The sequence below is a fragment of the Astatotilapia calliptera genome, chromosome 11 (genome assembly GCF_964374335.1).
Source record: "Astatotilapia calliptera chromosome 11, fAstCal68.1, whole genome shotgun sequence".
NCBI classification, from domain to species: domain Eukaryota; kingdom Metazoa; phylum Chordata; class Actinopteri; order Cichliformes; family Cichlidae; genus Astatotilapia; species Astatotilapia calliptera.
The window spans coordinates 8206328-8220287 of record NC_137432.1 but is presented as its reverse complement, the minus strand read 5'-3'; the positions used below and the strand labels follow the sequence as shown (position 1 = coordinate 8220287).

At 41.7% G+C, this 13960-nt stretch overlaps 1 protein-coding gene across 1 annotated transcript; it reads left to right on the top strand.

The window, feature by feature from the left end:
* The first annotated feature begins 8897 nt into the window (after nucleotides 1–8897).
* kcns2 (potassium voltage-gated channel modifier subfamily S member 2) lies at nucleotides 8898–11541 on the top strand. The gene is made up of 2 exons (XM_026185545.2): nucleotides 8898–9348; nucleotides 9626–11541. The coding sequence occupies exon 2, from the start codon at nucleotides 9628–9630 to the stop codon at nucleotides 11065–11067; it is 1440 nt and encodes a 479-aa protein (XP_026041330.1). The 5' UTR covers nucleotides 8898–9348; nucleotides 9626–9627; the 3' UTR covers nucleotides 11068–11541.
* The last annotated feature ends 2419 nt before the right edge of the window (nucleotides 11542–13960 follow it).

The following is a 13960-nucleotide window of genomic DNA, read 5'->3' as shown; positions in this document are numbered from 1 at the left end:
TTACTTGTGCTCATCACTTCTGTGACGATGGGATTGGAAGCAGCAAGACAAACAGCAGATTGGTTGTTTCGAGCCCCGCTGCGTTCATGTTCATTGGCAGTTAGACGCTCTGATGTACGACATAACTGTGGACTTGAAGTAGGCATCAGGAAAGCCGCAGTTATCGTCGCTCACACAAAGCAGCGCACTGACCACAGATACTGGGACACATTCACTTTGATGCGAGACTGAGCGTCATTATCGATCAGATGGCTTAGAATGGAAGTAAACAGAATCCAACTGATTGTAAAGTTAGAGATTTCGCTTGTTTTTGTTTCAGGCTAGACTGAAATGGCCCCATGACCTGAAGATTTATAGTGTTTGGGTTTAAATGAAAAGTGAATTTAACTTTCTGCTTGGCAGTAGTATTGAACCCACTGGATCGGGACTTGCCATGCGCAAGCTTCTAGTTAAAGGATAGAAGTTTGACGAAGACAAACACCAAGCCGCTGTCCTGTTTGGTTTAGTGCGTCGAAATGTGTATTAAGATGGGGTACAAGTTGAAATACTAATTCTCCTGAAATCCAAACAAGTTGGCATGTCAGCGCTCCAGTTTTTGTTAAACATGTTGCCACCTGCTGGCCACAGAGAGAGAGAGAGTGGCAGTTTTGCAGATGGTTCGACAGCGCATCTGATTAGAGCCACATGATGTCCCTCTTCTAATTAGGCTGGTAATGTTCTCACCTACAGACAACAGGTGTGTCATTGTGCCTGAATTTGCAATCTCTTCCTATTCGCTCTTCATCACCCCTTTGGAAACCTCATCAGCAGCTGAAAGAAAGACCAAATAAATAAATAAGAATCATCATAACAAATGGGCATGCAGACAAGTCCGGCTACATCAGTAGGACCGCATCTAATCTCTATTCAGTCTGGGTCTAGCTGTGAGTAGCTCCACATCCCAGTCAAAGGGTTGAACTGAGATACATCGCTGTGTCGTCTTTTGTGGCATCTTTCTGATCCGCGTCTGTGAAGAGAAGAGTGTTTGTCTCTGCACAAACAAAATTAGCTTGTGCAGATGGGGCTGCTGCCTTCTTTTGAGTATGAGCAGTCTGTCTTGACACATATACATGCTTTTCATGATCAGAGGGAACTATAATATTTATAGCTGCAAAAACGTCTTTAAAATGGACTGAATATGCTGTTTCTCTTTCATCCCTGTCATTTACAGACACTATTAAAATAATGGATTCTCATATTGAACATAATCCACTTAAGATTGCTCTTTTCCAGACATGGTTTTCTCACTGTGTGATGTCAGTGAGACCGGGTATCCTTAATATGGTCACCTGTGGTCACATTTAAAACTCTCAGGTTGACCTCATATATTGATTGGCACATTGCTAACATCAGACACAATTAGTGACAAATTACTGCAGTTTGCATCTTGATATCCAGTACTGGACACTTGCATTGAGAGACAGATCTTACAAACAGTTATAAAATGTACAATTTAAAAACTCATTCTTGGTATCAATACACTTATAACTGATTTTTTTTTTTAAAGGCAATTAAACAACTTAGAAGCTTTTTGTGCAAATCAGTTTCAATAAGATGTATTATAAAGTTATTCTGAAGTATTCTGGTTGTCAAGAAATAATAATGGTTTACACAGAAATAAGTGATACTAACACACCAACTATCTACTCCTCCTCACTTTGGTAATTTGTGGTGGCCGGTCAGATTCCCGAGCAGAGCCTGTGTAGTTTACTGGTAATGTTTATCATCAGTATAACACTGAGCAGCATTAGTAATGGACTCAAAGTAGATGAAAACACAGAAATACGAGAAGTCTCCACATCATTAAAGGGTTGAGGACAGTCAGTGTTTTAATGTGAAAGATGCGGTGGACCAGCTCCCATCTGACTAAACCCAGAACTACATAAAGGTGAAGTGCAGAAATAAACACTGGTATCTGTGCACTAAACACTCATTTCCTTGTGTGGGCAGACCTCTACCTTGTGCACAATATGTTATTGTTCCAATTACTATCATGTATCTGAGTCTGTATGTAGGTCAACATGCTGCAAGTGTTCCACATTATTCCATGTTAATGCTTGATACCTGAGCCAATTTGTGCTTGCCATGTTCAGCGTGTAGACTCCAGCCAGATGGACACAGGCTTAGTAATGTGTTTAATATGTTTTATGTATAATTACTGGACTTCAACTTACACTCATACTCTCAGAGCTGGGAGCAGAAGAATAAGCGTCTCCGATTTCCATCTGTATTCATCCTGCTCCTTCTCTGTCTGCGCTCTGTCCGGAGTCAGCCAGCTCTCTCTGCCATAATAATCAAGAGCCGTTTGATGTGATTACTGTGGCGTGAAGTGGAAGACGATTGAAAGCACATTTTATTTCACATGTTGAAATAACATGACTAAATAGATTCTCCCTCTTTACTATTTCCATAAATCTCCTAGGACCCTGCTGGTTTATCCATCAGTGCTGGCAGAGATTTCGAGTGAGCTTTGAATGACAACCTTTGTCATGGATACAGGGCCGTGACATTTTCCCCAGTGGTTGCTGACCCCCCCCCCCCCCCCCCCGCCCAGCGAGGCTTCAGATGACACACTGATGTTTTCAGTCAAAGATGAGGTCAACACACTGTTGAACTCTGACCTCTAATAGAGAAAGATGTTGGCAGACTGAAGCGGGGAAAGATATGGATGAAGAATAAAAGATATATGTGAAGGGGGAAAAGAGGGATATAAAATGTTAAGAGAGACACATAAAAACAGCGAGGTTTGGGAAAGAAAGCAAAGGAAAGAGAGATAAAGGCAGCCAAGCAAAAGATAGGGAGCAGCAGATTTAGTCAACACAGACACACAAAAACTCCTACACGCTCACACTTGAGCCTGCACCTCAGGCTTTAAAAGAAAGAATAGACAGATAACGGCAGCCATATGTTTTTCTTTCCTTGTTGTCTGTCTCGTTCTCATTCTCTCCTCTCTATGCATGCTTTATGTACACTTTGCTTTATCTTCTTCAAATTAGCTCGCTTACCAATAGGCAGCAGAAAATGTCTCTCTTAGGAGATAAATGTACCGCCTCATCTCGACCATGTGGGTATGATTACTGAATATGAAATTCAAAGTTGAAGAATTGAAACTGGCAGAATGATTAACAGCTCTGTATTTAATTCAGACACACTGTAAATTGTCTCAAAGGTTTAAAGTCGTGGCTTAAAATTCAAGCTGTCAAGCATTTTAATGCAGAGGACATTTTATTTTCTTTATCTACTGTTCAGCTGTTTTGGTTAAGACATAAAAATAAAGCTGTCTATTATTTTATGATTAAATTTATAGCTCCATCAAAAGATATGAGATGTGAATGAAAGCTCACCAAGAGTGCACAGAATGAAAATGGGAGTGATTTAAAGTTCAGGAGGCATTTTATTGAGACTTTGAAAAACAAAGGCCTGCATATATGTGTATATATGTGTTTTTTGTCACAGTTTTTGCTCCTCCTGAAGAGCCAGCTGACTAACTACAGTGCACTGTATCTAGATATTTGAACTGTTGTTTGTCAGAGTTTAAAGTACAGGAATATATTTATCCGAGTATGGCATTTCAGAGCAAAATATGTGCCTCACATCATTTATTTGACAGTTCTTAAACAGTCTAGTTTATGATTTTATGTGAATTCATATAAAATCACAGACTTATGAGTGGATTTTGACCTTTTAGCTCATTATCTCTTACCAAAAAAGTAGCTGTCGTTGGAGAAAGCCTGACCTTTTAGGCCTAAAAGGTAAACATATTTTGGATGTCAGGGAGACAATTCTCTAAACTTTTTTAGGTGATTATAAAATATGTTTGCCTATGAAAGCACATTTTCTGCATTTTACAAGCAAATGCAACAAATAGACAAAAATCCCCAAACATGTCCCTGTGATGTGCTGTCATTAATCATGTCAGAAGCCTTCTCATGTGTCTTGTGAGCCTTTGGAGACAGCCTGACCTTTTAGGCTAAACTGCCTAACTGTAAACAGCGGTCTAATAATTCCCACCTCGATCTGCAACAACACCAAAGACTATTAAATCACAGATGCACTGGTGCCGATATCCCGATGTAAGGCAACTGCAAGAGACATTTTTTGTGCAGATTTTACACTTCATACTCTGATAATACTTTTCATAAATAAAGATCGTTCACTTTTTCACTTGTGTATCGTTACTTCAGTGTACTGGGAGTGGATAGTACTTCCTCCACCTTTGCAGGTTTCTAATAGCTGACTAAACCAAACATGGAATGAAAAATGAGACTTAAGGATTGATCTAGAAAGTGCGATCTGCTTTCATCGTGACAGAAGATCTAAAGAGACTTGTTGAGGAACAAGTTACGGGCAATAGTTCATCTGCTACAAAAGCGGCACATTAAACCCAACCATGCGAGTGAAAAATGAACCAAAAGCAGCCTGTTCTGATGAAAAGCAGAAGGTGAATAATCGGCAGATGATAGTCTTTTATCACAAATAATTTAGCACAAAACCGCCCCAGTAATCCTGAACAAAGTCCTAACGTCATTTGCTATTACAAACATCAAGCTTGCTCACCAACGTTAATTAAATCCAGGGAGGTGTATGTGTGTGCTGTCGGAGATAGCATTCAAGACCGATCAAGCTTGCAGAGTGAGGAGGCACCTATATTATCACCTAAATCAGATACCCTGCACAGAAAATGGGTCTTTTCCAACACGTGTACACACACACACACACAAATAAAACTGACTGCCCTCTAATCCCAAGATGCTGACATCTAAAGCCATCCAAATGCAAAGACATGTTGCTGAATACATTAGCTTTAAAAGGCACTCCTGCACAGTGAGAGGAAATACTATAAGAAATAATCAAATAATACAGACTACAAAAAACAAGGAATCACAGTCAACAGAGGATGATACCGAGGCAGTCAATGAGATCCTGCTGAATGATGATAATGATAGACTAAATAGGATTATACCCACAGCACTACATTCCCATGCAAACACAGATGGATCCCACAAGCGAAAAGAGAAAGTCTGTAATTTTGCAATATTGTAATCAGCAGAGAGTGGTTGTTTGTCCTTTCTAGGCTCTTGTTAAGCTTTCCAAATCCTGCAGAGCTGCTGTGAGAGGGTGTCAAGGATCTGCAGAGGCCCACAAGATGATCTATAATACCGTCATATAGAGCACTTTTTTTGGTTTTCATAAAACCCTAAAAGCAGAATGACAATGCAGTGCATGAAAGAAACTGTAAAGACCCAATCTGTTCAGGCAGTCTCATGAGTTTGCACACTCATGTTAAGCTCCAATTGTTGGGCAAAAAAAACGTGATGAAATATTAATGTTCTGCCTGCTTGGGGAAAAATATGGCAGTGAAAGATCTTATTTAGTTGTAAACAGTTCCAGTGCTGCCTGTGGCCATTATATTTCCAAACAAGTGCTGCAATACAATACAGTGAGTAGGAAATTGCATCCAATGCTCCTAAATGTATTTCAAATTGGAACTAAGGCCCGGTATCTTCAACAAGATGGCCAGTAAATGATGCTGGAAAGAACGAAAGCTAAAACGATGGTAGTGGCACGAGCTGGGGGAGAAGTAGATGCTGTCAAAGCTTTCACTAGATTCAACAGAGCTTTATAGCGGCAACTTATAAGTTTGTGCTGCGATGGAAAACTTCAAACAGCACAAACCAATAATGCTCTATTTTTCTTGTGGATTGATTCGACAGCTTAGTCACAAACAATTTACCTGCATCAAACCTTTTTTATGTGCAAAATCTCTCGTGACAAAGACCTAACTGATGGTATACCACTAAGAATTCGCCCAAGAAAAGGCAGCTTTTTCTCTGCAGGCACTATCGCCTTCATTAGACATGCTGCCATGTGTGAGACCAAACCTTCAGCTCTTAATCAATAAAACCAGGGATGCTGGGCAAGGACCTTAGCTCAGCCTTTGATACTGTTAAGGTTCAAAATATTGGGGATGGAGACAAGAGAAAAAACCACAATAACAACACTGGTCCGGCCGGGTTGAGTCAAACGATGATTTTAATGAACACACGCGTGGGAGATGGACACTGATGCAGACAGCCTCAAAATCTCAAAATGGTGGAGCATTGCTCAAACTTTTATAGCCTCTGGTGCCTCCACCTTATCATACAAAGCCTAAACATTCACATGCTTTCTCTCACACAGCGCCTAAGCTACGACCTTGGCTCCCTGTTTATCTGCTCCTGCTGAAATGGGGCAGAAAACTCCAGCACACTCTGTTCTCTTCTACTCAGACAAATTAGATTTCTTATAACTCAGCAGCATCATAAAACAATATCATTCATTCACAACAAGTCAGCAATTTAATGTAATGCAAATCAGTTTAACTAATGCAATAGTTATCAGCTTCTTCTAATTCAGGAGAATAATGCAAACTAAAACTACATAATAATTCACAATCTTTAATTCGGGGTATAACATGGCATAAAATAATATTAGAATCTAACAATACCGTTGACCATCAGATCTTAATCCATCGCTTAAATTGCATGGTAGGGATATCTGGATCTGTTCTAAAGTGGTTCACCTCATTTCTGGAAGACAGGACGCTCCTAGTTTCAGTGGGAAACTTCCAATCAGACGTGGCGAAGTTTCTATGTGGAGTCCCACAAGGTTCGGTTTTAAGCCCCCTGTTATTTTCACTATATATTCTTCCCTTAGGCCGGATCATTAGCGGTTTCAAAAATATTTCTTATCACTTGTATGCAGACGACATCCAATTATACATTTCTTTTAAATCTTGGGAATTAGACAAGCTATCCACTCTTATGGACTGTCTTAAGGAAATTAATCTTTGGATGACAAACAATTTCCTGCAACTGAACGCAGACAAGACCGAGTGCTTAATCCTTGCCCCAGAGAATATCAAGCCCCAAATTAGTCAACATCTGGGTGCTTTTTCATCGACAATAAAAGCCACTGCTCGAAATCTTGGGATAATTTTCGACCAATCTTTGTCCTTTGACGTTCATATTAAATCCGTGACCCGCTCCTGCTTTTTTCACTTAAGAAATATTGCCAAACTCAGGACTATTGTCTCCACAACCGAACTGGAGATGCTTGTCCACACCTTTATTTCCTCCCGGCTAGACTATTGTAATGCACTTTTCTCCTGTGTATCTAAGGCCTCACTAAATCGGCTCCAAGCGGTTCAAAATGCTGCAGCAAGGCTTTTAACCCACAGCAATAAATTTTCCCATATCACTCCTATACTAAAATCCTTGCATTGGCTTCCGATTGGGTATAGATATAAGTTTAAAATCCTCACCTTTACGTTTATGTCTCTACAAGGTGAGGCCCCCATCTATATCTCGGAGCTTCTCAAACCCTATTCTCCGAAGCGGACTCTTAGATCCACTGATAGTGGTCGTCTATCTATTCCACGGACTCGTCTGAAAACAAAGGGGGATCACGCTTTTCAAACCCTGGCTCCAATACTGTGGAACGGTTTACCCTCCTCACTACGCACCATCGACACGGTGGCCTCTTTTAAAAAACAGCTTAAAACTCATCTGTTTAGACAGGCATTTGGGTAATGTTAATGCGTAATATGTTGTTTTATTTTATATTTATATTGTACTATTGCTTGTTTGATATGCTTTTATATTTCCTCTATGTTGCTATATTGTTTGTTTGACATGTCTTCATGTGAAGCACTTTGTAACAGCGTTTTTGTCTTAAAAAGTGCTATATAAATAAATTTTACTTACTTACTTACTTACATACATCTGCGCAAAAATAACAACAGAGGGCATTCAGGACGCGTACAAGGTTTCTCTCTAGTTCAAAAAGGGCTATTTCAGCCTAACATGAGCAGACAGCCTCGAGATTTTGGAAACCCAGTTCATTTTACTCATCATGATAGTTTCTTCTCAGTCTGTTATTTTGGTGTCTTCTGTGATGCTGATGGAGCTTTAGAAATTTGATGCACTAGAAACTGAAGGCCTTACTTTGGCTTTCTCAGTTTGGGCCTTGAGAATTCTTACAAAATCGGAAAGTGAATTTTAGGGTGTGTGCATTTATCTAGTTAGCAAGACAAAAACGAGTCACATGAAATGAGGCTGGAGCTATAGCAGTCATAAAAATCAGGACATATTTATGGATATTTTGGCCATTTAAAGATTTTTGTTTGTTTTCTTTGTTTTTTCATTTATGTTAGCTGAATGGTGTGTGTGTGTGTGTGTGTGTGTGTGTGTGTGTGTGTGTGTGTGTGTGTGTGTGTGTGTGTGTGTGTGTGTGTGTGTGTGTGTGTGTGTGTGTGTGTGTGTTTGTGAGCGTGTATTTATATCTGTGTGGGGATCAAAAATTGGAAGTTTACTTGTGGGGACCAACAGCCATTATGGGGGTCAAAATCCAATCCCCACAAGTTTGAAGGGATTTTTAAGACTCAAAATATGGTTTTAGTGACAAGGTTACGGTTACGGTTAGGCATCCATTTTTCATGGTTAGAGTTAGAGTAAGGGGCTAGGGAAAGCATTATGTCAATTAAATGTCCCCACAAGATATGAATACCGTGTGTGTGTGTGTGTGTGTGTGTGTGTGTGTGTGTGTGTGTGTGTGTGTGTGTGTGTGTGTGTGTGTGTCTATTTTTATTACGGTAACAACATCAAACCTATATGCTACCACATTTGCTGGCTCCAATAAGCCACTCTCCAGTTATTGTGATGTTGTGTCTGCCTGTGTGTGCGCCTTCGTTGGTTGGCTACTCCCTCTCTACCCGAATCTGCACCTCGCCCTTCAGCACAGTGATGCTGAGATCACTTCGGGAGGGCGGTGCAGAGGGAGAGCTACGTGTTGCTGCTCAGCAACAGATAGAAAGGAGAGAGAGAGAGAGAGAGAGAGAGAGAGAGAGAGAGAGAGAGAGAGGAATTCCCTCGCAGAAATAAAAGCGTCTGCCAGGGCGTGTATCAGTTCCTATGGTTCCCAGAATTTCCTGTGATAAGTGTAGCCGATACCTGTAGCAGGAGGAGGGGGAAAGCCCAATGGATGAAGGATGTAAGGGCTGCCATCTACAACAAGCCTTCGGGTATATTTGAAGATCTTTGCCTGGAGGCGAAATTATATTTGATATCGCGCCGACTGCGCTTGAAATAGGCGTCCACCTCTACCAAATAAACCTGGCACAGAGCCGCTTCTCTGGAATCCAGTGAACAAAGGTCTCGGCGTTTGTTGCAGGCGCGCAGGTTACCCACAAACTAAAACGTGCCATCACTGGAGCTGAAATGCTGTTGAGTCTTCTTTCCGGAGGATTCGGTGAACTGGACGCGCTTTAAAGTAAGTTCTTACAGTTGTCTTTGTTTCGGCGCGGCTAAAGCCGAAATCCTTCCTGTTTTCTTCTCGTTTATTTCATAGAACCCACGTGGCTCTAACAAAGGCTCATCACTTTGGTCTTTCACATTTAAAAACAAGGTTTATTAGCCTATGAATTGATAAAACTGCAGTTCGAAAAACAAAAACTTCCTCTTGTGTTTTCCGCTTTGTGTCTGCCGTCTGTCGCCCATTCTTTCTGTCTCTCTGTGTTTCGTGTGTCTCTGTGTATTCCTCTCTCCAGATATGACAGGTCAGGTCCTGGGGGAACCGTGCGGCGGGGCTCACACGGATGAAAACGCCGCCATCCGCATCAACGTGGGCGGCTTCAAGAAACGTCTCCAGTCGGACACTCTCTCCCGGTTTCCCGAGACGAGGCTCGCGCGTCTGCTCCACTGCCAGTCTAAAGAGTCCATCCTGGAACTGTGCGATGACTACGACGACACGGAGAAAGAGTTTTACTTCGACAGGAACCCAGCGCTCTTTCCCTACGTGTTGAATTTTTACAACACGGGGCGGCTACACGTCATGGCAGAGTTGTGCATCTTCTCTTTCAGTCAGGAGATCGAGTACTGGGGCATTAACGAGTTCTTCATCGACTCCTGCTGCAGCAGCTCCTACCACTGTAGGAAAATGGACCAGGACCGGGAAGACTGGGATGACCGCAGCGATGAAGGAAGCACCACTTCATCTTTTGACGAGCTGTTGGAGTTTTACAACGACGCCTCCAAGTTTGATAAGCAGCTGTTCGGGAGCGCACGGAGGCGCATCTGGTTGATGCTGGATAACCCCGGCTACTCCGTGGCCAGCCGCATCATCAGCATCCTCTCCATCCTGGTGGTGCTCGGCTCCATAGCCACTATGTGCATGAACAGTATGAGTGAGTTCAGCCTGCTGGACAGCGAAGGCCAGCCAACAGAGGACCCACGTTTCGAATCTGTGGAACATTTTGGCATCGGCTGGTTCACTCTGGAGCTGGTGGCCAGGTTCGTTGTGGCGCCAGATCTGCTGCACTTCTTCGATCATCCGTTAAATGTGATAGACCTGGTGTCCATACTTCCGTTTTACCTGACACTTCTCATAAACCTGGTGGTGGAGAGCAGCCCCGCACTGGCAAATCTAGGACGCGTTGCGCAAGTGCTGCGGCTGATGAGAATTTTCCGCATCTTGAAGCTGGCCCGTCACTCCACGGGGCTCCGCTCCCTGGGAGCCACACTTAGGAACAGCTACAAAGAAGTGGGGCTTTTGCTCCTCTACTTGGCAGTCGGGGTGTCGTTTTTCTCCGTCATGGCCTATACGGTGGAGAAAGAGGATAACGAGGATCTCACCACCATTCCGGCATGCTGGTGGTGGGCCACGGTCAGCATGACTACCGTGGGATACGGTGATGTGGTGCCGGTGTCTATTGCCGGCAAACTAACCGCCTCTGCGTGCATCCTGGCCGGGATCTTAGTAGTTGTGCTTCCGATTACGCTCATTTTCAACAAATTCTCCCTCTTCTACAAGAGACAGAAACAGCTGGAGATCGCAATGAGAAGCTGCGACTTCGACGAGGGGATAAAAGAGGTGCCCTCGGTCAACCTGAGGAATTATTACGCACACAAAGTCAAATCCCTCATGGCGAGCTTGTCAAACATGAGCCGGAGTTCACCCAGTGAACAGAGTTTAAACGAATCAATACACTGAAACAGGACACTCTGTCAGTCAGGTCGGGTGACGCTGTTCAATACATGTGGCCTACCGAGGAGCTCTCCAGAGTGCTGAAATTCTCTGGACTGAGAGCCTGCTTCCTTCCACTGATGTCTGACCGTTTGCCTCTCTGTAGCTCAGTGCAATAATGTGTTCATTTCTGTGTCTATCACAATGAAAAAATAAGCAAATGTACAGCCTGAACATCACATCTCGCTGTGCACTAATACGGCCGCTCAACAAACAGGCTAAAAATCTGACCCCATCTGATGAAAAAGACAAAGAATGCTGTAGTTGTTTACAGTGTCACACTGTAGTCCACTTTCCAGCTATACATGTTGTATAAGTATGTCTGAAGTAACTGTATCTCTTTCAAAAGAGTCTCGATGTATAATTGTGGTGTTGCAACAGTACTTCAGATGTGTGGTTAAAGCAAAGTGTATTAAATATACAATCAAACAAACAGAAAAATACATGACATACTTCCTTGTTTTTTTAATACGAGAGTTAGGTTCTAACTCCGATCCTGATTGAGGGAACACATGTAAGCCCGAGGGTTGGAAGGGGGATTTATAGCAGCAAAGTGACTGACACAATATCTGAAACAGTTTGACAGGCATGGCAACAGCCATTCAGAGCTGACATGTTGAATAAATCTATTCGCTAAGGATTTGATTTTTTTTTTTAATGGCATCACCATCTCAGTTCCCAAGAGACAATTTTAAAATATTAATCAGTACATGTTCTAAAAAGACTATAAAACTATGGTCATAAAATAGAAGTTAGTCCACAGTAAGGGAGAACTGAAGAGAAAGTTCAGTAGTTAGTTTATGGTTATCACTGCTCTCCGGAGAATACACCATAGAGATAAAGTTCTAGTTTTACTTATCTCAGTGCTACATTTCAATTAATTTTTTCACAGAAAGCAATTTGTCTCCAGCCCGTAAACTCAGAAGATGAATGGCTGTGACAAACCTGCATATTTCTTTCTTTTTTTCTCCCTCTTCTTCTTACTGTGTCCAGATAAAAACAAGTTTTATGATCCCACAGGGGGAGCATGCAGCTGTTTGGACCCCTCTCCCTTTTTCTGGTCAGCATTTGCGATAAGGAGCTATCCCACTGGACGCAATAACAGCAGCAGAAATTCAACAGAGAACACTCACTTAGTGTTATTGATTTCAGTTTAAAGGGTAAAGAGCTATTTGATACAAGTAGGCAGCAGCTCTTTAAATAAACAAACAAACAAAAAATAACCAGATGAAAAAGTCAGTTTTGCATCATTTCATATTTCAGAACAGTTAACTGCATCGATTTCCATCTTTTTAATTTGAAGGCCATTTTTATTTTGACACCAGTTCTTAAAATGAGAAATGATCATTAATGCTTTGAGCTGAATCCTCTCCACATCATTGTGTAGCTGTGACTGGTAAAATTGTCACTTAATCAGTGTCAGTATTTTGTTTGTTTTTATTCATCGTACAAATAATTCATACATGCATGCACATTTCAGTGACTCGAACAATCAGACTCATTTGCTCCTGTGGCAGAGAGATAATTTGAAATTCATTGTCTCAAGATTAATTTGAGCAGACAGGCAGAAGGATTTTACATATTGCTGCTCATAACTAATTAGTCTGAGCACAGAAAAACCACACATTGCAGCTCAGTCACTATCACCTGGTGTAAAGGATAATCCCAACAATACCAAAATATGTTTTTTTTTTTAAAGAATTATGTATTATTGTACAAGTTTAAATAATGAAACATGTCTTCAAATATCAAAGAGCTTTCAGGTGTACAAATAAGGTTATGGCACACATTTGGCAGAATAACTGAGCGACACAGAGATCATTTCACTGCATTTCAGCCACAAAGTTGTGCTCACATTTCAAATCCTAATGAGAAACCTGCGTATATCCAGCATCTTCTCCCAGGATTTCTGGGGAGCTCATTTGAAATAATATTTACCCTCAGAGTCCAATTATATCAGTCTGCTTTTGTTTACTCCTAAACCTTTAAAGACTTTTCCCCCTGGGACAAAATCCAAAACGCCACTGCAGCACCCAACCAGCATGGAAAAATCAGTAAATGAGTACACAGTGACAGCGGGTGACATTTTAACATATCAACAAAGGGCCAACCCAAAATAAGAACAACAGTCAATCTTTTCCATCTCAGGGAGAAGAAAGTAATTATAGAATCTGAGAGAAAATTGAAATGTATAAATGTACTCCAGGACTGCGGGCCAAGGAGAAACAGTAATAAAGAGAGTAGATTTGCACAATGTCATCCAAGTGTCTGGGTTTTGTATGTGTGTGTTTGTGTGTGTGTGTGTAGGTCAGCATGACTCCTGAGAAGGAAGATGGAGATGTCTGGCCCTTCAGCTGCCTCCCCTTGGCTCGCCTGTATCATTACCCTCTGACTGTGGTGATAGATGTAAGAAAGGCCCCCAGCCTGCCTGGCTCACAGTACAGGAAGCAGCTCAGGTCATTAGAGGGCGACCGTGGCAAAATAAAATCTGCTTTCCTCATTTCCAGTAACCAGCAGAGCTTAAACATCCAGTCCAACCATCATCGTGACTGAAACCTGTGACTCAACATTGTGAAAGGAACAGTTGCATTAGAGGGAGATTTATTTTTTTCTTGTAATTTGTCTGACATGTAATCATCAACGCTTTTAGAGGTGTACTTGGTAATAAGGTTTGGTTATTATTTTATTTCAATGTTAATCATTAAATCAAAAGAGTTCCTTTTGATCAAAGGACTTCTGATTTACAGTGGGGCAAAAACGTATTTAGTCAGCCACCGATTGTGCAAGTTCCCCCACTTAAAATGATGACAGAGGTCAGTAATTTGCACCAGAGGTACACTTCAACTGTGAGAGACAGAAT